Here is a 26,687-nt window from a genome sequence, read left to right on the forward strand (position 1 = left end):
TGCACCAGGGAGGAGAACATGCTCCAATGTTTGTTGAGGCTGTACTGGACACCGCGACTAAAGAAGTGGAGAGGATAACAGATGTGATCTATCCATATGGGGGGGAGGGGAGGTTGCAGAAGACTCTGCAGTCAAATTTGTCAAAGCCAATGGGAGCAGATAGCTGAGGAGGTGGATACCATCAGTCTTACCCTGAGGAACTGAATGCAGTACCACAATGAATTCAGTGACCTTACACCAGTAGAAGTTTTTCAGAGGTGTACGGGCCCTTGCTGTGTTAAGAGCTGAGGATTGTAATGAAATTTACTGCACAATAGGAAGTCTGACACACAAGCTGTGTGAGCAGTTTTATGAAGTTGGCAACATTAAACCGCAGTGGTTGGGTCTCTGCAAGCAGAAGGTTTGCAGTGCAGTTCCTTTGTGGAGGCTGTTGTCCCTGATGTCTAATTCTTGTTGTAACGACAGGCAGTGCCCTCCTACTGACAATGCCAATATGGCAGCACTGCCAGTCCTGCCAATGGTGCTCAGCTGCATCCACACTGCAAAGCCCTACCCACAGGTCGCACTGTCTGAGCCTGTAACCTGGTAACGGTCATCCACAAAGCCTTTTCCTATCCACAAAGTGTGAATGTGCAATTATTGGGCCCTTGCTCCATGGAGGCACCTGTACTCCTCATGAAGTCATGTTCTTACTCTGCAGATTGCTCTCTAACAAGAGAAAATGAAATGTTTTCAGTTGTCTTGGAATACAGATCCTCAGTGACCCAAGTTATGCAACAGTAGAGGGCAAGTTGTAGATATCACAGCTACTGCCTGCTCCATCATGGTAGGACCCTGTTTGATGCTGTCCCATTCAGTGTTGAAAGAGCGAAGCCCTCCTGAACCACAAGCTGATGTAGTCCAACCTGAGAGCAGCCTGCATGGCCACACCCTCCTTCACAGTCGCACATGTTTACAAGGAGTGGTGCAGCAGGTGATGATGGTGAATCTGCTGTCTTTAGGACTTCTGCACAAACCACTTGGGAGCAAGTGGGTGCAGTGGCATGTACTTCCCCTTGGACTATTCTATGATACAGAGAGTGAACAGAGGTGACGCACAGTGCAACCTGCTGCAGCAAGAAGGAGGAAGAGATGAATGGGCCTCAATAAATGGAGGCCATATTTACCCAGACAGTTAAGGGAGCCAATCTTATACCTGAAGCTGAGTGAAGAACAGTGTGTAAGACATCTGCATTACACTGAGGAGGTCTTTGCTGAAATCTACAATCTGCTAGAACCACACTACACTTCAGAGCGAGGTTCCTTCAAGCTTACCTGTTTGACCAGACCTTTAGCAGCCCAATGGAAAACTTTAGTTGATAACACTCCTGCGAAGCATTTTGAGATGTTGAAGAAAATACATAAGTGCCTGGAGTTATTGAAGGAAATATTTGTTAAAATGCAAAATCTCCTTGCAGCAGAAGCCAGTTTTAAGAAGTTTCTTTGGGCTTTCTATAATGGCCTCCAAAAAATCTGAATTTCTTTCCAAACTCCTAAGATTTGCCCAAATATGTTTAGATGAAACCTTTAAAGCTTGTCATTGTATCTAGATGCAGTTTGATTAATGAATTGAAATGTGAAGATTGGGTCAGACATATAGTTCTGTATCTTGTAAATTCAACTTTTCCTGTTTCTGCTTTCAGAAAGAGCCCGTGATTATCTGCACAAGACAGGACGGTACATCGTGATTGGCGGAATTATCTCACCAGTTCATGACTCCTATGGGAAACCGGTAAAATTGAACCTAATAATTGTTGTATTTTGAATCTTTGAAACATCAAAGATCAGTTTTCCCTTTCAAAGTAGGTGAAGCAATGAATATCACAAATAAATGTGGGATGCTATGGTACATTTTGCTAGAATGAATACTTGGATAGTGCAGGTTTAGGGGAATAGATGCAAAAGGCATCTTGGAATATAAATACATCAATACATCACTAAACATTGTGGCACAGCTTAGTAAGGCCATAGAAGAAGCAAACTAAACACTAGGGAATTCAGAAGAAACACCTTTACTCAAAGAATGGTAAGAATATGGAACTCACTGTCATGGGAACAGTCGAAGTGAATACTACAAACGCATTTAAGGGACAGCTAGATAATTGTTTAAGTGAGAATGGAATAGTTGGCTATAATGGTAGATTTAAAATGCAGGAGATGAGAAAATGCCCATGTGAAGGATAAATACCAGAATGTACAAGTTTGGCTGAATAATCTATTTTTGTTCTGTATATCCTGTGTAAAGAATTGCAAAATTGGTTCAAACTATAAAGCCACTAACCTTTCCATTACCTACAAACTGCCATGTGTCTCACAAAAGAAGTGAAAGATTTATTTCTGTGTTAAATGAAGCAGAAATCAATGTGAGTTATGAATCAGTATTTCTCCTTGCCCTGAAATAACATTTATTTAAGTTTCACGGTGCCATTCTATCAGATGGTCAGGTGACCCATCTCCAGGCTGACATATCTGTTAATTCAGATGCTTGGTGATTCATAACACTGGCACAGGCTTTGCAGTTGCGTTACTGGTGAAATTGTCATGTTTGCCGTCATTGCAGTCATGAAACAGATTGTAATTTCCGATAAGCACAGTGACCTGTGTAAAGCCAGATGATGCTGCCACTAGTTCTGTGTTTCTCCGCAGTGTGTGCTATTGAGGATGCTGAAGATAAATACCTTAAAATCACTTGAATAGATGTAAATTTCCTCAATTGCACTGTAAAAACATTAAGCTTGTTGTCTGCGGTATTACTGGCTTTTCAAACAGTGTGCCAAGTTTGTAACTATGTGATGAGGAATATGCATGTGGAATGCAAAATTTCTTCATTTTGATTTAAAAGTCAATAGACGTTCTAGTTTTTGTTGTAGTAGCTTTATGATAATGCAGTTTCTACCTTAAGCCACTTATATCCAGGCCTTTAGGTTGCTCTCTGCAAACCGATTAAGCAGTGAAAATTAATCAGTGCATTCTTCTTACTGCTTTGCTGTCTGCACAAATTATTAAATGTGATTATTCTGCCCTGCTTGGTGAAATAAGAATGAGCTATTTAGCCCTTTTGAGCCTGTCCCATCATTCTCTCGATTCATGGTTGATGAAGCTTGTTTTCACTGCTTCTCCCTTAGCACCCTCAGCTAACAGATTCTATTGATCCTGTATATTCACTGTGCTTAATTTTCCCTCACTATTCTTTGTGGAGAAATTGTTTCCTAACATTACTCCTGGATGGCTTAGCTGTAACGTTAAAGTTAATATTCCTTTTCTTTCCTGGAAAACCTTGGCCCTTGGATTATGATTCCAGTGATATAACCACTTTTCCACAGTGGCCCTTGGATTATGATTCCAGTGATATTACCACTTTTCCCCAGCTCTGAGAAATCCTGTAATATATCTTCAAGTGAACAGAACTTACAATTAGTTCATCAGTCCTAATGTGAGACTGACGAGTTTGTGTTGAGCTAATGTAGGAGCAGAATCATGGCAGATATGTCATTCTAGTAGCGCCAGTGTCCAGGATTGGGACCATAATCAGTCCTCAAATTCAAAGCCCAGGACCAGATCAGTGCGAGCCTCTCAATGGGGAGGGGAGATGGGATAGGGAGTGGTGGTGGTAGAGGGGTGGAGGTCATGATGAAGAGGCTGGAGGGAAAGCAGTGCCCTCAGAGGGGCAAACATTGAGGATTGTGACTGATGTGAAAAGAGGGCCATAAACGAAGCAACCCCATCCCTTCCCATTCAGGCCCCAGGCAGGATGGACTTCTCCTCCTGCCACTGAGGCAGTGAGCAGGCTCAGCATCAGCATTCATCTCCAGGTAGCCAAACAAACTATTCCAGGAGATTGGAATGTAGCTGCTTGTTTGTTTGGAAGTATACAAACTGTGCATGTGTGTAGAGACATCATTATGTACCTTGTTATCAGACTTTTAGAGGTAAAAGCAGAAGTATGGGATTTGATTTATTTAGGATATCTGTTGGACGTGGACGAGTTGGACCAAACGGCCTGTTTCTGGGCTGCACATCTCTATGACTCTAAGTAGGCCATTCAGTCCTTCAAGTCTGTTGCCTTTGAATGTGATCATGGCTGATCAGTAGCAAGGGGAGCAGAGGAAGTGGGGGAGAGCTGTCCTCCTCTGTGATTGTTTGCTCAGTGACACCTTTAATGCAGGTCATTGACAGTGAGTGCATAAGGCCTGCACTGTCAATGATTGTTCTGCAGTGGCAATGCTCAGAGCCATTTTTAAAATAGGTTCCTGAAGGCAGCTCAGATGGAAAAGATATTGGATTTTATTTTGATTTACAAAGAAGTGGTGTTTTCTTTTTACAATAAGGCATTGATAGTGAAGTTCCACAGGAATATTCTCTTTGCTGGACTGAATTCTGGGTAACCATTTTGTCGGTGAAGTTGGTGAACAGGGACACTGCTCACATAGAAAGGCATGCAGGAGTTTGCTGTCAGTGGGAAATTATCTTGCGATGCAGTTGGTGGCAGAAATTCCAAAGTGTCCTGCCCACTGACATCAGAAAGGTCATAAGGCTCAGGAAGAAACTTGTTAAATTAATTGTAGGCCCTTCTGACAGCAATTAAGTCTTTAATTTAATTTAATCTAATCTAATTTAATTTAAATTAGTTTAAGTTAATCAAATTGCACAAGTCTTCTGTGAGTGCAAAACCATCCCCAGTAAAACCCAGTGGTTTAAAAGTGGCTCTCCTTACCTGTGCTGAATTCTGCAGGTGGCATCCATTGGAATGTAGGTCTGTGAGGAAAGTGTATTCATGGAAAGGCATGCTACACCTGGGAGAAAAGCCTTCAAAGGGAGCTGTCCTCAGATTGGCCAGAGGTCCACTTTCTTAAAGAGACCATGCTTTTCAGATAGAAAAAGGTCAACTCTTAAATTAACAGGCACAATTTTGGTAAGGGGTCAAAGGAAATCAGGATGGCCTATGTAATGCTATAGCCACTGGCTTTTGACCACGATAAGGCTGAGGGCAATGAGCAAGGATATGGAGACAGGATCCCCAGCAGCAGATGGAGGTGGCTGCATCCCATCAACTGGACAGACCATCAGAGAAAGCAAGACAATGCTGCCAACCCAGAGTCTGCTGCAAAACACAAAACAATGTATAAGTGGGCAGCTGGCCAGAGACAACTCTGCCTCTCTTATGAGACTGCCATCGATCTGTGTGCTGTAATACAAGTCACTCTTAATCCAAGGGGTGAATGTACCAGTGGTGCTGGAAGTTGCACCCACACTAAGTGTTTATGCCAGATGTTCCTTCTGGGACTTGTATGGCAATCTCTCACTGTCATATCAAAGAGGTCACCAATACTCCTCACAAACTCTATAAAATGTAGGACATGCGAGGAATGCCAAGGGCTTCATTGCTATGGCAGAGCTCCCAAGTGCAATTGAATTGCACAGACAGCAAGTGTATGGACTCTACTCCTTCAATGTCCAGAGAGTCTGTGACCATTGCAGAGACAAGGAGTTATCAAATGGATGCAAAGTAGTGAGTTAATGCCAGTCCCAATGTCCTTAACTCAGCAGACCGTAGGGCTATTGCAGATTTGTTTGTATTGTCTGGATAGATCAGAGGGTGCTGTTTAATACAATGCTGAGAAGGTCTCACACCTCACTGCAAGATGCTGCATGTCACACAATCTTGCCCTGCAGCGGGTGTGGAGGTGGTCAATTCCTAAACCTTGAAGAGGAAGATGTGACAGCACCCTCATCAGGTGAGGACATGGGGGAGAATGAGAGTTGCTGGGGAACAGTAACACTCACGACAGCATACGATGCTCGATCCATATCAATGTTTGATCAATTGTTAAATTTTATGGGCGGCACGGTGGCACAGTGGTTAGCACTGCTGCTTCAGAGCGCCAGAGACCCGGGTCAATTCCCGCCTCAGGCGACTGACTGTGTGGAGTTTGCACATTCTCCCCGTGTCTGCGTGGGTTTCCTCCGGGTGCTCCGGTTTCCTCCCACAGTCCAAAGATGTGCAGGTTAGGTGAATTGGCCATGCTAAATTGCCCATAGTGTTAGGTAAGGGGTAAATGTAGGGGTATGGATGGGTTGCGCTTCGGCGGGGCGGTGTGGACTTGTTGGGCCGAAAGGCCTGTTTCCACACTGTAAGTAATCTAATATAATCTAATCTTAAATCTGAGATTGAGATCTGTGGTACAGTTAGAAAGGCAATTATTACTTGATTCAAATTTTGTCGATTTGTGCATATGCAGTACAACAGTGTTAGCTGTGCCTTCAGTCTTTGGAAGGGCATGTTTCAAGGGCTCATTTATGTCCAGAAACGTGTCAATTTATTTGGAAAATAAAATCTTTTGTTTCTAGCTCATGCTCATTGTATTCTTGTGACAATTTAGACCTTATGGTATAAAGAAAATTATTGATTTGCTTGTGCTTTGTGGCTCAAAGTTGAATGGAGAGGGTGACTATTATTGAGGAAATTAATGATTTCTTCATCCATTATCCTCTAATCGTGCTGCCCTGTGAGTCCAATTAGCCCAGCTGTCAACACAACACAGACAATAATGTTACTGTGTGACTGCGTCTCCAACTAGATGAGCCGGTGAGAATGATAAAGAGGAGCTCCTGAAAACTAAAAAATAGTTGCCAAAAAAGAAAGTAGTCCTCAGGAATATCTCAAGAAGAATGTGTGAAGAAACAAAGTATTTCTGACCCCTGTAGTAGAATATGGCTCTCTAGGCTTCTTCCAGTATTCATTAGTAACTGGCAGATCAGCAGGCTTTTGAATTCCTAAAATGAAAATATTTAGATGACCCTGATCTCTCATTGTTCTTCATCTCTCTTCATATTCAGAATGAATGTAGTGAGGGTACTTCACTCTCTGCACATAAAAAAGAACGATAGCATTTTGATTAATGTAATTTTCCTTTCTGTTGATTAATTCCTCGGATTTTCCAGTTTTCTCTAGCTTTTGTAAATGGAAAGCTTAGGAGCAGTGACACAGTAATGATGTCGCAGGGCTAGCAATAACAGAGGCCCAAAGTAATGCACTGGGGCCATTGGTTTGAAATACACCACTGCAGCTGGTAACATTTGAATTCAATTCATGAAGCTGGAAAATAAAGCTCATTGCATTGCCATAAACGTACCTTATCCAGTACAACGTACATTTGACTCACAGCACGTAGTAATGTGATTGACACTTAACTACTCTCTGAAGTAACCAAGCATGCCATTCAGGGGCAATGTTAGTGATGGACAACAAATGTTAATCGTGCCAGTGAAATACACATCATTTGAAAAAAAGAATGATAAATAGATAAAATAAAGAATTTAGATGGAGTTTCTTTACATGGTGGGGGGAGGTGGAGGGGGATGAGTATGTGGAACTTGTAGTGATACGGAGTGATTGAAGAAGATAGCATGATGCCTTTAAGGAGGTTTTGATGGAGACATAAGGATGTAGGGGATAGAGAAGCGTGAGGGCATTGATCATGAGAATCTGAGGAGTTTCAGGAGGATTAAGAATATCAGTTGAGCCAACTGACCTGTTTCTTGGCCATAGTTTCTGTGCCATTATCACATTTCCGTGGTTTTGGCATAAGGTGAAGAACACATATCAGAAACCACAGGCCCAAAGTCCTGATGTCTCGTCCTTTTAAACTAATTTACAGATTATTAAAGGTTGTAGTCCAAGGATATCCCAGAGCAGCATTCTTTCAACGAATGTCAATATTTATCTCACTGCTCAGCAAGTGCCTTCTGTGGAATGAAATCCCAAAATACTAATGCTGGAAACAACAACTCACACTAGAAATGGCTTTGTTCTCATCTAAAAACAAGACTCACCCTTTTGCCAAATCAGTTGTTTTCCTCTGAACACTGCATTTATTTACATTTAAGTGCTGTTGAGATTTCAGTAAAAGCAGCAGAATTGAAAATGTCACACAAACTGTGAGGCTTGGGTTCCTCAGTGGCTTCTGATGTCAATGTTTAACTGGCAGGGAGCTCTTTGACTGTCGACCAAGGAGCAGCTTTAAATACCATTTCAAGTATATATATGCGGGTGTATATATGTTATACATATACATATGCTTTCATAACCATTCCAATGGACAGACTGCAAAGTGACAAGCAAATTATGTCCTTTAGACCACAGCTACAATGAATCACTACTTCTCTGTTTCAAAGTCTAGCTCCAGATACTTTTATTCTTGGCCAAAATGTAGGTGGTGTAGCCCAATGAGTACCCAAATATCCTTCGATCAACACAGAGAGAAGAATGGACCACCATTATTGGTCAACTAGGATTCATAACCAACAACACAAAATTCACAATAAATCTGTAAACATAAGAAAAGAGAAAAAGAGATCATTTAAAGCTTCAGGTGCAGATTCATTGTCAGGATTTTCTTGAGTTCTGGTGCAGGATATATCAAATAGGGTAAGGCATAAGACCAAATCACCATTTCCAGTTCAAAGCTTTGGCCAATGGATGAGAAGGGAAGTTGCAAAGAGAAAAGCTCGGAACACTATTCACATAACTTTGGCCAAAGAAGAAAGTTGCAAAACAACAAAAAAAAGGCATTGTCTATGTTTTACATTAGATTGAGGGCTCTAAAAGGAGTCACAGACATTAATTATAAAAATAGGATGGTGATGGAAATTACATTTTGATTTGATTTCCATATTTTTCAAATAAAACTAATTTATGTTATAAATATTTTTGTTGATAAGCATAATGAATCACGAGTCCCTTGTCAAAACTTCCCTGGCCTCTGTGACAAAGCTTGCTGGTGTGAATGAGGTGGGCAGGGAGGTGCACAGCAAACAGGGAGCCATGTATTACTGTGGTCAAGCCTCAGGGATCCTGCCTGGCTGTGTCCTGTGTGTAATGTTGTTCCATGTGTAAGGAACTCATATCTGTGGAAAATCCAAAAGAACCGTGGATGCTGGAAATCAGGAGAAAAAAAACAGAATTTGCTGGAAAAGCATAGCAGGTCGGCAGTATCTGTGGAACGAAACCAGAGTTAACATTTCAGGTCCGGTGACCCTTCCTCAGAACTGCTAATAGTGAGTCCTGCAGCCTGCTTCCTTACAACCCGAGATACCATACTACGCCCAGTCCAACTGTGGTGGCAGCCATTTTCCTTCTCATTGTGTATTTTTGATTTCCGGCATGATGCAGGGTAACAGTGAGCATTTCTTGTCCAATGGCTTCCAGTCTCTGCCTTGACATGTCGGTGAGATCCTGAACAACCTGTCCCCTTTTCTGGTTGCCCTTCCCATGAACCCTGTAGACTTTGCATATCCAATTCTCACCCGTCAAAACAGACCATCACATGCCTACCTTTCTACCCCAGCCCTTGGCATACTGGTGACCATGCTTTTCCAGCAAATTCTGTTTTTTTTTCCCCTGATTTCCAGCATCCACGATTCTTTTGGATTTTCCACAGATATGAGTACCTTACACATGGAACAATGTTACACACAGGACACAGCCAGGCAGGATCCCTGAGGCTTGACCATAGTAATACATGGCTCCCTGTTATTCTTGATGAAGGGCTTTTGCCCGAAACGTCGATTTCGAAGCTCCTTGGATGCTGCCTGAACTGCTGTGCTCTTCCAGCACCACTAATCAAGAATCTGGTTTCCAGCATCTGCAGTCATTGTTTTTACCTACGTGGTTATACATTGTCTATCCCATGAAACCAGAGAGCTCCTGACCTTTCTCATATCGACCCCCACTTGCAGATACTGTTGCCCCATTCACAGTTGTCAACCCTGTCCCCTGACCTCCCCCATCTCTAATCCTGAAGAACCAGTTCCCATGTGGGGTTCCTCTTTTCTCTCCCAGCCACCTTTCCCACTAGTTTCTGTGGAGAAACTGAGTGTGGCCTATAGCCTTGGGTTACCTAGCTGGACAGCTGCAGAGTCCTGACTAATGGCAGTATATCACATTGACTATTCACTGCAAATCACCCTGACAATTGGCTGCATAATGGCTGCATATCTCCCTGACTATTGGCTGAATATCTCCCTGACTGATGGCCGCATATCTCTCTGACTGAATTAGAATTTTAGAGTTAGAATCCCTACAGGCCATTCGGATCAACAAGTCCACACCGACCCTCCGAAGAATAACCCACCCAGACCCATTTCCCCTACCCTATTATCCTATATTTACGCCTGACTAATGCACCCAACCTACACATCCCAGAACACTATGGGCAATTTTGCTTGACCAATTCACCTAAGCTGCACACCTTTGGATTCTGAGAGGAAACCGGAGCACCTGGAGGAAACCCACGCAGACACGGAGGAGAATGTGCAAATCCACACAGAGAGTCACCTGAGGTTGGGGTTGAACCCAGGTCCCTACTGCTGTGAATGCTAACCATTGAGCCACCGTGCCGCCCACTGTGGCTGCATATCCCCCTGAATTATGGCTGCATATTTCTTTGACTGTTGGCTGCATCTCTCCATGATTGATGGCTGCATATCTCCCTGCCTAATGGCTGCATTTCTCGCTGCCTATTGACTGCATATCTCCTTGATAGATGGATGCATAACCCCTGAATATTGGCTGCATATCCCCCAAAAAATGGTTGCATGTTTCATTAACAATTAGCTGCATATATCCCTGATAATTGGCTGCATATCTCCCTGACTAATGGCTGCATATCTCCCTGATGAATGACTGTATATCCCCCTGACTATTGGCTGCATATCCCCCTGACTAATGGCTGCACATCTCCCAACTAATGACTGTATATCCCCCTGACTTTTGGCTGTATATCCCCTGACTAATGGCTGCATATTTCTCTGAGTATTGGCTGCATATCTCACTGATTGTTGACTACACATATCCCTGAGTGATGGTTACATATCCCCCCTGACTAATGGCTGCATATCCCCCCTGACTAATGGCTGCATATCTCCCCAACTATTGGCAGTATATCTCCCTGACTTTAGGCTGCATATCTCCCTGAGTTTTGGCTGCATATCTCCCTGAGTATTGGCTGTATATCTCCCTGAGTATTAGCTGCATATCTCACTGACTGTTGACTGCACCTATCCCTGAGTGATGGCTGCATATCCCCTCTGACTTTTGGCTGCATATCTCCCTGACTATAGGCTGCATATTCTCCTGACCCTTGGCTACATATCCCCCTGACTAATGGCTGCATATCCCCCAATTAATGGCTGCATATCTCCCCAACTAATGGCCGAATATCTCCCTGACAATTGGCTGCGTATCTCCCGACTATTGGCTGCATATCTCCCTGACTATTGGCTGCATATCTCCCCAACTATTGGCTGCACATCCCCCTGAGTATTGACTGTATATCTCTCTGAGTATTGGCTGCATTTCCCCTGAGTATTGGCTGCATATCACCCTGAATATTGGCTGCATATCTCCCTGAGTATTAGCTGCATATCTCATTGACTGTTGAGTGCACCTATCCCTGAGTGATGGCTGCATATCCCCCCTGATTGATGGTTGCATATCCCCCTGACTAATGGCTGCATATCTCCCTGACAAATGGCCGTATATCTCCCTGACTTTTGGCTTCATATCTCCCTGACTATAAGCTGCATGTCCTCCTGACTGATGGCTACATATCCTCCTGACTAATGACCGTATATCTCCCTATAATTGGCTGCATATCCCCCGACTAATGGCTGCATATCTCCCTTACTGTTGGCTACATATCTCCCTGACTATTGGCTGCATATCTCTCTGACTATTGGCTGCATATATCCCTGACTGATGGCTACATATCCCCCTGACTAATGGTTGCATAGCCCCCTAACTAATGGCTGCATATCTCACTGACTTTTGACTGTGTTTCCCCCGACTAATGGCTGCGTTTCCCCCTGACTGATGACTACATATCCACTTGATTTTTGGCTACCTATCTCACTGACTATTATCTGCATATCTCTCTGATTAATGGCTGCATATCTCCATGATTAATGGCCGTATATCTCCCTGACTTTTGGCTGCATATCCCCGAACTTATGGCTGCATATCCCCCTGACTGATGGCTGCATATCTCCCCAACTAATGGTAGTATATCTCCCTGACCATTGGCTGCATATCTCCCTGAGTATTGGCTGCATATCCCCCTGACTGTTTTAGCTCTGCCCTGCAATGTCTGCTATGGAGCCACCAGACTGACTGTGACTGGCACCCGGGACTGCAGGGGCACTCAGCCCTAACTGAGAACCCGACCCCAAGTGGGTGCCGAGTTGTTTTACCAAGCTTCTGGGCTGCTGTGGCAGGCTGCCCTCACCATCCTATGCTGGGCCCTTCTGACTAATGGGTGCATATTGGTGAGCCCCCCATCTGCTGAGCCCTGTCTCCCTGCTTGCTACACATGGCACATTGTTACTGAGGGAGCTGCAGGTACATGCTTCAAGGTGAGGTTGATGTCACACATTGCTATCCAGACTGAGCATTGCTGCCCAGAAAAACAAGCTGCCTGGTATTGTCTGTACTCACTGACATGGCAAAGCAAGGCATGGATGCTGCAAGATAGTAGGTCATCACTAAGTGTACACACACTCAAAGAGCAAGTGAACAGTCCTGACATACAGCCTGGTTCAATCCATGAGCTGGGTACCAGTCCCTGTGTATAAACAATCCTTGCAGCAGCATGTGTGTGTGTGTGTGTTGGATTCTGTGTGTGTGTGTTGAATTCTCTGTGTGTGTGTGTTGGATTCTGTGTGTAAATGTGTGTGTGTGTGTGTGTGTGGACTCTGCCCTGAGGTACTGTTTGATGCTGAATAGCATGGAGGCTTCCCGCAGCTGGTGGCAGACTGTAGGTGCCAGGGACTCGCTCTGACTTCCACATCAAGATTTCCCGCCATCTAATTTGTTCCACGAATTTGTTAAGAAGCTGAAGATTAATGAGACAACTTCCAGTGTTGGTAGGGCACTTAACAAGTTTATGGGGAGGTGACAATAATATGGCCGAGTGGTATTATCATTAGATATTAATCCATAAACTCAGCTCATGTTCTGAGAACTACGGCTCGAAACCCATTACATCAGATGGTGCAGTTTGATTTCAATAAACAATATCTAGAATTAAGATTCTCCTGGTGACAATGAAACCGCTGTCAATTGTTGGAAAAATCTATCTGGTTCACTATTGTGGTCTGGCCTACCTGTGACTCCAGATCATTTGCAATGTGGTTGACTCTCAGTTGCCCTCTGAAAAGGCCTAGCAAGCCATTCAGTTGTTCTAATCACTACAAAGTCTCAAAGAAATGAAACCGGACAGATCACCAGGCATCGACTCAGGCACTGGATTTGACAATGGCAGAAACAGCTCTGTCAACCCTGCAAAGTGCTCCTTACTAACATCAGGTGGCTAGTGACTGAATTGGGAAAGCTGTCTCACAGACTGATATAGTAATTCTTAAGGAATCATACCTAACAGACAACGTACCAGATACCACCATCACCATCCCTGGATATGTCCTCTCCCACTGGCAAGACAAACCCAGCAGAGGTGGTGGCACTGTGGTTTACAGTTGGGACGGACTTGCCCTGGGTGTCCTCAACATTGACTCTAGACCCCATGGCTTTAGGTTAAACATAGGCATGGAAACATCCTCCTCAATGATGGAAAAGCTGAACAAATCATTGCAAAAGATAAGGCTGAAGCATTTGCAATAATATTGAGCCAGAAATGCCAAGTGGATGGTTCATCTTAGGCTTCTCCAGTGGTCCCCACTATCACAGATGCCAGTCTTCAACCAGTTTGATTCACTCCACACGATATCAAGAAACTGTTGGATGCACTGGATAATGCAAAGACTTTGAGCCCTGACAACATTCCAGCAATAGTACTGAAGCCTTGTGCTCCAGAACATGCCTGTTCCCATCGCCAAGCTGTTCCAGTGTAGCTATAACAATGGCACCAACGCGACATTATGGAAAATTGACCAGGTATGTCTTGCACATAAAAAACAGGACAAATTCAATCCTTTAACACCCTATTTGTTTGCTCACCTTCATCAGTAAAGTGATGGAAGCTGTCACCAACAGTGCTATCAAGCAGTTCCTGCTCAGCAATAATCTGCTCAGTGACACCCAGTTTGGGTTGTGTCAGGGCCACTCAGCTCCTGAACTCATTACAGCCTTGGTTCAAACATGGCCAAAAGAGTTAGAGTGATAGCCCTTGACATCAAGGCTGTATTTGACTGTGTTGCATCAAGGAACTCAAGAAAAATTAGATTCAATGGGTATCAGGAGGTGAGCTGTCCACTGGTTGGAGTCATACCTGTCATATAGGAAGATGAAAATGATCGTTGGAGGTCATCTCAGCCCAGGACATCTTTGCAGGAGTTCCTCAAGGTAATATCCTAGGCCCAAACATCTTCAGTTGCTTCATCAATGACCTTCCCTTCATCATAAGGTCAAAAGTGGGAATGTTTACCAATGATTGCACAATGATCAGTACCATTCAACTCCTCAGATACTGAAGCAGTCCATGTTCAAATGCAACAAGATCTGGACAATATCCAGGCTTGGGTTGCCAAGTGGTAAGCTACATACAAGCTACACAAATGCCAAGCATTGACTATCTCTGATAAGAGACAATCTAATCATTGCCCTTTGACATTTAACAGTGTTATCGTCACTAAATCCTCCACAGTCAACATCCTTGGGGTTCCCATTGACCAGAAACTTAACTGGACTGCCACATAAAAACATTGGTTCAAGAGCAGGTTAGAGGCTAGGAATACTGTGGGGAGTAACTCACCTCCTGACTCCCCAAAGCCGATCACCATCTACAAGGCACACGTCGGGAAAGTGATGGAATACTCCCCATTTGCCTGGGTGAATGCAGCTCCAACAACACTCAGGGACCTTGATACCATCCAGGACAAAGCAGCCACATGATTGGTACCACTACCACAAGCATCCATGCACTGCAGAAATTCACCAAAGAATGTTAGACAGCACCTCCCACACCCACCACTACTTTCATCTAGAAGGACAGCAGATCATACCTGCAAAATTCCCTTCCAGGCCACTCACCATTCTGACTTGGAAACACATCACTGTTCCTTCACTGTCGCTGAGTCAAAATCGTAGAATTTCCTCCCTAGGACATCGTGGGTCTACCTACAGCACATAGACTGCAGCGGTTCAAGAAGGCAGCTCTCCACCACCATCTCAAGGTCAACTGGAAACAGGAAACAATACGGGCCAGGGTCACCCACATACCACATTCTATGAATTAATATTTTAAAATCCTCTGTCAATGTTACCTGAGCATTGCGTCATGAGAAACTCGCCTTACTGGCCTGCTAAAGTAAAAATGCAGTGAATGGCTTCCTTGAGGTAGGTCTTGCTAGACCTCTTATCCTCTTCAGCAACTAACCTCAGCACAGCCATTGGAAAACCCACCAGCAGACCTCTATAAGGTTTCTCATTTTGTGAATATCTGCATTAAGTGCATGACACTAAGAATATTATGATCTTGCAATCCACTCATGAGGGTTCAGTGCTGAGAGAGCCTCTTTAAACTGGAAGGTCATCATAATCTGAGCAGGAAGAATCAGCAATTGCAGAATTTAAGCTAGGTGGAAATGAGCCTTTGGAGCTTAATGGCTGAATAGTTTGGGTAAATCCACCACATGTTAATGAGCAAAGAAAGGGAATAGTAAATCTCTAAATTAATTGTATGGAAATATGATAAAAAGTGCATTACCAAGTTTATTGAAAACATTATTGATTTATTGCTTTGTAAAATGGATATAGAAAGAAGCAAATTAAAATAAAGCACTGAAATATTTTTCGAATAAAATGGCTGACACGGTGGCTCAGTGGTTAGCACTGCTGCCTCACAGATGAATTGGCCATGCTAAATTGCCCATAGTGTTCAGGGATGTGTAGGTTAGGTGCATTAGTCAGGGGTAAATGTAGAGTAGGGGAATGGGATTACTCTTTGGAGGTTTGGTGTGGACTTGTTGGCCTGTTGCCATACTGTAGGGATTCTATGAAGATGTCAAAGTACCTTTATTTAATAGAAGATGTTCATGAACTGCTTTCTTAAATCAATTTACTAGCATTTATATTCCCAGTGAAAGTGTTTTATGAATTCTTTGTTGCAGAGATAGTTCATCAGGCTGCTTGATGTGCAGCAAGATAGCCCTTTGAATGTAATATAACTGATAAGCCAGTAAGTCAACAGATAGAAATAAAAATAAGATATGATTTTCCCCTCCTTGGAGGAGGCGAGAATCGTAGCGAAAAGGGCAAAGAATTGGATAGGTTCGTCCCAAAGAGATACCTGCCTCCTTTTTGCCACATTAGCAACTAAATGCCATGTGTTTCGAATAAAATGGCTGACACGGTGGCTCAGTGGTTAGCACTGCTGCCTCACAGATGAATTGGCCATGAAGGTCCATGCACATTCTTCCTGAGTCACCACTAATTAAGGTCTTTAAGCAGTCAATTAAAGGCCACCAGGGCCTCAATTCACCATTAGTCCAATTTCATGCCTTGATGCTGAGCACGAGAAGTCTCTGGTATTTTTGACATGATGAGCTGCCGGCTGGTTGGCAGGTGTGTCTCCCTTTACCCCAAACTGGGGCAGAGATATGGGGGCAAGGGAATGGTCAGTGAAAGCCACCCATTGTCCCTGCCTCAGAACCACATTAACTACCTCCCACACCGAACCAATCCCGCAAAATCTCCCTGTGACCACCAAGAAAGCCAGTTAGCTCTTGCCATTTCAGCATGTCTCAGCTTTACAGCCTGGGCCTGCAGCAAGAATTGCTAGGCTCAAGAAACGGATTGACCAGCTCCCTCCAGCAGGGCAGTACCTCAGGCTTAAAGCTCCTAATTGGGTATGAGAGGCTTGCAGGTTAGCACAATAAATGCTCCATTGGTGCTTAACCACTTATGCTTTCTCGATAGTAGGGTTAGGGAGTGTAGTAAATGTAAGGCAATCAGCCAGATGGACCTCATAGAATATGAGTTCCCTGATTGGGGCTGTTAATCTGGTCCAATCAGGGAGCCCTGGCTGACAGATAAGAACAGGAGTTGGATCAGTGTCAAGGACTCTCCATGTGTTACTATAGCGTGACTTGGAAACAGGGTACTGGTCTCTGTGGAGTTATTTCAGGGAGTTAGTTGCCTCTGAAGTTACCTGCCCCATATTTAATGTGCTGAGTACTAACTCTCAGCCATAGCCACAACAGATAATCAGAAATCTGCTAAGCATGGTTACCATGGGAACTTCCTTGTGAGCTGCCTTTCATCTGGGGATCTCCCTTGGAGACGTTCTATCTGAGGACATTCTAACAATGTTATTGTTGGAGGTCACTGTGAAAAACTAGCACAATGCACACTTAAGATAAAAATTATTGTGCTGTTCCACAAAAAGGTTAGAGTTAGCAAAAGAGATTTTAGAAATGAGTTGGCCTGTCACTGTGGCCATTGGAGAATGTAGCCATTTACTGAGCATTAAATATTAATCTGGGAATATGAATTACCTTAGTAAATGGAAACCTGATCAATCAATCCCACCTTCAATAGAATGGCATGGATATACTCAACCTGCTAGCAAAATCCTCATTCTTCTTCTCAGGCATTGTGTGTCAATGGTCCAACCCAGGGCTAACACATTCCTTGCCTGTGAACGTGCCTGTGGTGCTGACGCCAAGTTTAAACATAGAATCTGCCATCATAAATATCTTTTCGTTATGACCCTAGGTGTGGATCGGTTCAAAAATGAGCAGCAGGTACACTATGTGCTAATATTCTGTTTCAGTGCTATGATCTCCATAGGGACAGATTACTTTTTAAGCTTCCAATTAAATGCATCATTCTTGTAACCAGTCAGAACTGCTAATTAACTGTTCTTGACCTCAATTTGCTTTCATTTAGAATTAAATGTATAGGTTACAGAACAACAATTGACAAAATGATAACCATAATACCTGTCTGTGACTTTGGGAGACTCAGAGTCTACTCATTGCAGACTCACAGACTGCTATCACCGTCTCCAAGCATAAGTATCTTGCATCTTCTTTTCAATTCACAATTTAATTTTTTTTTTGATCTGTAACATTCAAATCATTCAGGCTTGCAGTCTGGCACGTTGGTCACTAGTCTTCACCTTACCATTGTGGAGCACACAGTCATGAATGGAAGCCTGAATGAACTAGCTATGTCTGCTGCCTTCCCACCAGTGACAGCACTTTGTAGCACTTCTAATTTCTGTTCCAAAGTATTACTTGCCTCTTTTGGAAGTGATGGAGGACATGTCTCTGAATGGATATTTGGTAGACATACTTGAAGACTGAACTCATATTTTACAGGCTAAAATAACAAAACAAAATAGAGCAACATCAGATAACTAGCAGATACATTTAAAGAACAAATTGTGTGTTGATACCAAATGTAAGAAAGTGTTAGCATGTATTCTTCAAAGGTTCAGTTACTGACACCTCGCCTACGTTACTTAGGTTTTCTACGTCTATGTCAGCATGAGAAAAAGGAGGGCCCAACCAATCAGCACCTTCTTCTCATTCTGTATAAAATGGTGTCTCTTTTCTAAAATCTGTTTCTCATGTCCTAGTTTTCATGAGTGCAGATGAAAAGCTTCAATTTCTAGTCTACTTTTAGCAAGTTCTGCACTACCAAGTGTTTACTTATAACATTATTATATATTTAGACTGTACCTTGACATTTAGCGAAAATGAAGGGGTCATGGGTCTTTTTCTGAAGTACTGACTGAGATAGAAAATTAAAGTCATTTTGGTGATGAACACTAATCTGAAATAAGTGGTCTTGACTTTGTAATGAATACATATATGTGCAACATAAATGTGTATAAATTAGTACAAACTATTCAGACAGTCCCGAATGAGGGTGACTTGCCTGTATCTTAGTCTATGTGCATGGCAAGAACATCAGAAAAGATTTTAACTTTTGGGTACATCATTAACTAAATGTCCACAAAAATAAGACTATCCTGGTAGCTGTCAAGTTTCCTGTGTGAACTGACCTATAAAGGATAAGTGGACATAACTGACCATAGCATAAATACTCAATATCAGGTTAGCAATCTGTTGTGTATCACTACCAGTTTTTAATTCCATCCACGTCCTGCTGGATGTTTGACTGGCTGGTAGTTTTTCTATTGAACAGTGCTTTATTGATTGTAAGAGCAGGGTTGCATTTGACACTTGGGCTACATGCTACTCAAAGCTCACTGTGTCTTATTGGTGAGAAATGTGGGAGAGTGCTAACAGGCAACCTGCACAGAAAGTCTGCTGGGTAGAAATGATTTATTTTTAACAGACTGACAGGATCAGAATGTCCTGCAGAGACTCAGGGATACTGGGCAATGTATCAGAATGGATTCTCCTCCAGCTCCTTGGCCATGACTCTAACTCAATTTGAACTTTTGATTGGACAGATAATTTGGACAGGTGACCAAGCAGGTTCTGGTGCAACTGGATTCCCACCTGATTGGAGGAAGGCAGAGGATGCTAACTTTAATGATTCACTATTGTGTGGGGTATAGAGTTAACAGTTTCAATTTCATTACTTCACATCCATAAACTAGCTATCTATGTTTCTCTATCCCTGAAAGAGCCTTAATTTTTAAATGTATCTGCAAAGGGCTGGAACTCTTTTCAAAAATCCATTCCAATTATCCAAGATGTGCACTTTAAAACCACCCATAAACTTTGAGATCACCTGCAAAAGAAATGGGACTCACTGCATGATATAGGCAAAAGTGAGGACTGCAGAAGCTGGAGATTAGAGTCAAGATTCGAGTGGTACTGGAAAAGCACAGCAGGTCAGGCAGCATCGGAGGAGCAGGAAAATTAACGTTCCTTCTTTAAAGACCGTAATTTCCCCTCCCTCATGGTTGAAGATGCCCTCCAACACATCTCATCCAGATCCCGCACCTCCGCCATCAAAAGCCACTCCACAACTGCAACAAGGGCAGACCCTCCCAGTCCTCACCTTTCACCCTACCAACCTCCGATAAACCATATCATCTGTCAACATTTCTGCCACCTCCAAACGGACCCCACCACCAGGGATATATTTCCTGCCCCATCCCTATCCACTTTCCGCAAAGACTGTTCCCTCCGTGACTACCTGGTCAGGTCCATACCCCCTCCCAACAACCCACCCTGCCATCCTGGCACCTTCCCCTGCCACCACAGGAATTACAAAACGTGCGCCCACACTTCCTCCCTCACCTCCATCCAAGGCCCCAAAGGAGTCTTCCACATCCATCAAAGTTTCACCTGCACATCCACCAATGTCATTTATTGTATCTGTTGCTCCTGTTGTGGTCTCCTTTACATTGGGGAGACTGGACACCTTCTCGCAGAGCCCTTCAGGGTACATCTCCGGAACACCCGCACCAATCAACCCCAGCGCCCAACAATTTAACTCCACCTCCTACTCTGCCGAGGACATGCAGGTCCTGGGCCTCCTCCATCGCCACTCCCTCACCACCCGACGCCTGGAGGAAGAACACCTCATGTTCCGCCTTGGGACCCTTCAACCCCAGGGCATCAATGTGAACTTCACCAGTTTCCTCATTTCCCCTCCCCCCCACCTTACCCCAGTTCCAAACTTCCAGCTCAGCACCATCCTCATGACCTGTTTCACCTGTCAATCTTCCTTCCCACCGATGCACTCCACCCTCCTCTCCGACCTATTACCTTTACCCCCACCTCCATCCACCTATTGCACTCTCAGCTACTTTCTCCCCATCCCCAGTCCCTCCCATTTATCTCTCCACCCCCGAGGCTTACAACCTCATTCCTGATGAAGGGCTTTTGCCCGAAACGTTGATTTTCCTGCTCCTCAGATGCTGCCTGACCTGCTGTGCTTTTCTAGCACAACTCTAATCTTGACTCACTGCATGATATGTTCTTTTCCATATTCATATTGATTTGCTTTGGTTAAACGGCTGATCTTTTGAGGCATAAAAATGCACTGTGACCTCTGCACACTCTCCATCCTCTGAATCAAGTGGGCATTCTCTGCTCATGAGTCAAATTAATGAGTTGAAACAAACTGTTCATATCGACTGTACTGGTTGATGTGAAAGAAGTTTTCGAGCTGTGAGCCTTAATTATTGTTAAGATCTTTTCCCTACCAATCGTTCCTGTAATGCAAACAAATAAACACCAGAGGTGTGAACATTGTCACAGCTTGTGCTGTTTGTCTAATAGACCTTTTGCAAGCTGCAATGAACTGGTGCCAAGCAGATAGGATACTGGCAATTTCATTCATTTACTGAAACTGTTAAAAGAAAGCAGATTAAAAATTGCTAATAATGACTGCTGCATACAGTATAACACTTTGGACTGCACCTAAATTCTGGCTTGAACTTCACTATAACCATTACATTCTACGTTGTACTACGTTACACTGTTCGTGGTTTTATTTGTTCATGAGGTACAGGTGTAGTTAATTAGCCATTTATTTATTCCTTACCCCCAATAGCTATGGCGAAAATGATAATGAGCTGCCTTCCTGGATTGCTGTAGTCAAATTGATGAAACTCCTCCAAAGCTTTTAGGCATGGAGTCCCAGGAATTTGCTCCTACTATGATGAGTGAACAGAGATACACTTCAAGTCAGAATGTTTAGTGTTAGAAGGGAATTTATACTTGGAGTTTTCACATGCTTCCTTGTTTTTCTAAGCAGTGAAGGACTTCAGTGCTATGAATCTTTGGAATTCTCTCCCTGGGAGGGCTGTGGCTGCTGACGCCTTGAGTCCATTCAAGTCTGGTATCACCAGATTTTTAGACACTGAGTGAATTGTGGGAGATAGGGATAGTGTGGGAAGGTGGAGTTGAAGTAGCTCAGAATAAAGTGGCTGTATGACCTCCTTTTGCTCTTATTTCTAATGTGCATGTAAAGTTTCCACATAATGATGAATCGATATCAAACCTTTGTAAGAGTACAGTTGGATATTGTCTGCAGTTCTGACTCCACGCTATAGCAAGGATGGTGAGAAAATAGAGAGAGCACAAAGCAAATTCACTCAGATACCACCTGGTGTGGGAATAGAAAAGTGAAATGAATTGTGCAAAAAAAAGGGGTTGTTTTCATTTGGATGAAGAACATTCAGAAATTACTTACCAGAGATGTTGAACGTTATGAAGAGGTGGGATTAAGGTGCTGTGTCGATTGAAAGTGGGTGAATAATTTCCCTCTCAGTGTGGGTGGAAAATTATGGTTTTATAGCTACTGTCAATTATTTATCTCACTCACTTCGTTTTTCCAAGACTTCACGTGGCCCATTCTCTATTACAATTACTGTGAAAAGCACCTCTTAGTCAGCAGGTGCAGAGTTTGTATTCTACAGTCCTTGACTGTGAAAACACTGACTCTAAATTCTGAACTTCAAAGAAAAATTGTTCATGGTATGTGGGAATTACTGACTAAGTCAGCATTTATTGCCCATTCCCTTCACTGCCCTGGGGGAGCTGATGGGAAGCTGCCTTTCTTGAATTACAGCAGCCATTGCTGGTGTAGGCACAGTGCTGTTAGAGAGTTTCAGGATTTTGATCCAGTGGCAGTGAAGAAATAGTGATATACTCGACATCCTTGACACTCGACATTTGTGATAATCATAGAATCATACAATCCCTGAATGCTGCCATTTGGCCCCTTGAGTCCACACCAACCTTCCGATCAGCATCGCACCCTGATCCATTCCCCTACACTAACCCTGCAACTCTGCATTTCCCATGGCTAATCCACTTAACCTACACATCCCTGGGACACTATGTGCTGCCAATCCACCTAATCTGCACATCTTTGGACTGTGGGAAGAAACCAGAGCACCCAGAGGAAGCCTGTGCAGATACGGGAGAATGTGCAAACTCCACACAGACAGCCCTAATGACCTGATGTTTGGAAAGAACAAACACAGGCCAAATTGTTGTTAATTCTCACAGAATAAAGTGATTAGATCTGAAATATTCCCAATAGCTTTCAGTCTGGCACTCCTGCGCAATTAAATTGCTTGTCACTGAACACAGTTAGGTTGATCTTGACAATGCAGTTTGACCCTGGAATTTCTTCAGCTCATTTTTGAGACAAAATCTTCTAGAAGCCTTCCAGAACGAATAACTGCTTTGGCTTTATGGCTCTCTCATGAGATCTCTAAAAGGTTTCTTGGAAAGATGGCAAAGGCTTGAGCTGGGCATTCTGATCTCTTTCCCAGGCTACAGTTCAACTGAAGTCCATACAAAATCAAAATAACCACAACTAGCCATAAGGTCAGACATGTGAATTCCAGTCAGTCCAAACAGTTAGTTCAGACATGAGACTTCCAGGGAACAAATTCCTATAATTAGCTTAAGTCACGTGACTTCCAATAAGAGTTTGTTTTTAGTAAGTGTCCCGTAGTATCCCTTCAGATGCCTTGCTAAAAAAAAGTCCAAGTATCTTATCAGTACTTCTAATGAACAAGGTATCATAATCCTTTAGATGTATGTTCTCAATGAATATTAATACTGGAAATACCTTCATAACAATCTGCACTGTAGGATAACCAATGGTATATGATAATCATGTTATGCTGTGTACTATAACCACTGTAATCTGTACAGTAATATAATCACACATCATTATCTATGCCAAACTAAAGGAAAATCTGAATTTAATAAAGATATGGCTGAGCTGAAATAAAATGAATACTAAGAATGGTTGCTGTTTGAATATGTTATGCATTTCACATAACAGCTATTTGCAATGAAGTCTTAAGGATTTTTTTCTTTCAAAAGTAATTCCTCAGTTTATGTATCTTTATTAATAATTCATTCTCTCCTGTCATTCTTTTCAGGGTCTTGTCTCCAGTCGACACCGCCTCACGATGTGCCAGCTGGCTGTTCAGTCATCTGACTGGATCAGGTAAACCAACGGATTAACCTCTGCCTGACTGTTTCTGTCTCTCCATCCTCCTCACCCTCACTCCCATAGATTACTTCATGCAAATAAAGCTTATGCTTCTATGTAACTTGAAATATTAAGAGTTGCTTGTAGAATGATGATATTTTGTTTCCAAACTGAAATAGTTGGAACTAAATTGATTGGTATGTAGTCCATAATAATCTATGGAAATCTGATGAAAATGTAGCAATAGAGAACAGTAGTGATTGTGGTGATTCATAGAGCGCATTCAGAAGAAACATTTCTACACAGAGTGTGGGGAGAATGTGATAACATTCCCTAGCACGAAAATGAGGGATTATGCTGATCGAACTTGGATTAAGGAGGATGGTAGGAGCACACCGACTGAAATGGTTGAATAGAATGATCTGCTTCAGTCCCACATACTCGATGCTATTTTATATGACTACCATTTTAATTTACTTTACACTGATAGCAATATGAGAATATAACACAGTTCATGATTCCCCCTTCCGTGAAGTAACAGAGATGGTGTTGGTGAGGGCAAATCATTGGGTGGGTTGGCACCAGGGGGCTACCTTCCTGTCATTTCAGAAATGAAGTTGTGGGTGAACAGGCACATGGTCAGCCTTCCAGACCCAGTGCCAATGGAAGCCCATCAGTGGTCACTTTCTCTTTTCGAGTGAATCTTTAGTGTTGCAACTTTGTATGTCTAGCCTGAACAACCACTGAAACCAAGTGTGGGGAGTCAACATTGTAAACTTACACTGATGTTTACCTTGCACTCTTAAATTGAGGAACATTATGGTTGGACCAATTGGTGGAAGTCATATAGGAAGAAAATATGATCTGTGGAGTATTGAAGAATGGAACAACAGGGAAGACATGAGGCTATAAGCTTTCCTAATGCTGTACTGGAGGCCTTAGAGGAGGAGTTGGAAAGGAGGCGAGTTGGCCTATATCTGAAGGGGGGAGTCGGAGACGCTTCAGATACAAAGGCAGAAGACAATAGGAGTTGTAGATTCCAGCAGTCAAACTTTGAGAGTGCAGAGCTGCATGTATTTTGTTGAGCTCACATGAGTTGCATCTTGAAATGCCATATGTTGTCAACTGCATAGCCATCCTCAGACACAGCTTAAAGCATCAAACCCGCGACACACACTAAGCAAAGATGTCTAAAAATCTGGACTCATTTGTTTCATATGTTCTCACTTTACCTCACACACCCAGCACTTGAACCTAATGATCGCATCTCACAGTTTATACTCACAATCAATTATTCAACAGTGGCAACCAAAGTAGACACACACATTGTATAAGATCTGCTGATCCACTCTGATTCAGGAGGAGGTGGTGCACAATCTAAGGTAGCAGGAGCTAAATGCTGGGGAGCAGGGAGGACCTGAATGTTCTAATCCCTACAGAGATGTTGCTGACTATTTTTGGAAGGCCATGGCTGAGGCTGTAGCCAGCTATGGATCTGAAATCACTGCAGCTGACAGGAGCTAATTCTCCTTCTCACAGAGTCATAGAATTGTTCCGGAGCAGAAGGAGGACATTCATGCCATTGTGGCTATACTAACTCATCCCATGAGCATCATTACCCAGTGCCAGTCTCATGCTTTATCCCCATTCCCTTGTACAAATAATCATCTATGCCCTCTTGAATGCTTCAATTGAACCTGCCCTCACCACACTTGCAGACAGTGCATTCCAAACTCTACCGCCTCGCAGTATGAACAGGTTATTTTCTCACATCACTCTTGAACTGTTCCTCCCTAGCTATCCAGCTTGTTCATGATGTTGAAACCCTCTCGGAACTCTCCTCTCTGAGATGAGATCTGTACTGAGCATGAAGGGCCAGCAGCCAGGGCAGGAACAAGGATAGTGCAAGTGCCAGCTCACTGCACAGCACGATCACACAAGCATTCTGCCTTCGAAGACTCAGAGGAGTATTTTGATGCGCAGCCTACAGAAAAAGTTGATGAGATGCCCAAGAAAATACTTAGTGCATTGGGAACCTGCCAGGAAGCCTGCAGTCTATGTGGAATACATTAAAGGAGTCCAGCACCAATTTGCCACAGGACTCTGAGAGATAGCTTGGAGTGTGTCATTTCCAACATGGTAATGGTTACCAACTGTTCACATATTTGTAGGCCCACCTGTGCTCCAGCTTCCAATGGTCAAATGCCGGAGCAGAAGGAGGTCATTCATGCAGCAATGCAAGCAGCAACCATCCAACATCTCTGTGTTATAGTGGTGGCTCTGAGTGCTTACACAATGGTGGTGGAGCATGGTGTGGGAAAAACAGGATATCGCTGCTATCCCAACAATCTGTCCTTCCAAAGTTAATTAGCATTTCGGATTGACAGTGACTTGTTGAAACAAGAACCTTCTATTCTTTCCCAGGATTACAGCGTTTGTTCTCCCACCCGTGCCATCCCATCAGTGCTTGTCAATCAGCAGCCCATACTGCCATCTCCCATAACCAGGCATGGCTTTTGCAACTGGGTGATTTAGGCCCGGAGCCACTCAAGGTCATTGTTCATGGCTATCTACAGTTTCTTCCATTGCAAGTCAGCAGCCTTCAACCAGCCAAGTTGCAGCCATTGTGATCACAGTGTCTAGATAGATCAGGGCAGGCAAAGGCACAAGGAAGACATAAGTAATTAGTTGACATTTGTATACAATATGGAATTATTTGTAAATTTAGTTTGAAATGTTAATT

At 43.2% G+C, this 26,687-nt stretch overlaps 1 protein-coding gene across 1 annotated transcript in view; it reads left to right on the forward strand.

The window, feature by feature from the left end:
- Positions 1-26,687, forward strand: part of nmnat2 (nicotinamide nucleotide adenylyltransferase 2) — a 257,728-nt gene that overhangs the window by 95,228 nt on the left and 135,813 nt on the right. The window contains exons 2-3 of the mRNA XM_043699527.1: positions 1,683-1,771; positions 23,892-23,959. Coding sequence (XP_043555462.1) covers positions 1,683-1,771; positions 23,892-23,959 — 157 coding nt within the window. The remainder of the gene's footprint in view (positions 1-1,682; positions 1,772-23,891; positions 23,960-26,687) is intronic.

This window comes from Chiloscyllium plagiosum, chromosome 11, assembly GCF_004010195.1.
Source record: "Chiloscyllium plagiosum isolate BGI_BamShark_2017 chromosome 11, ASM401019v2, whole genome shotgun sequence".
NCBI classification, from domain to species: domain Eukaryota; kingdom Metazoa; phylum Chordata; class Chondrichthyes; order Orectolobiformes; family Hemiscylliidae; genus Chiloscyllium; species Chiloscyllium plagiosum.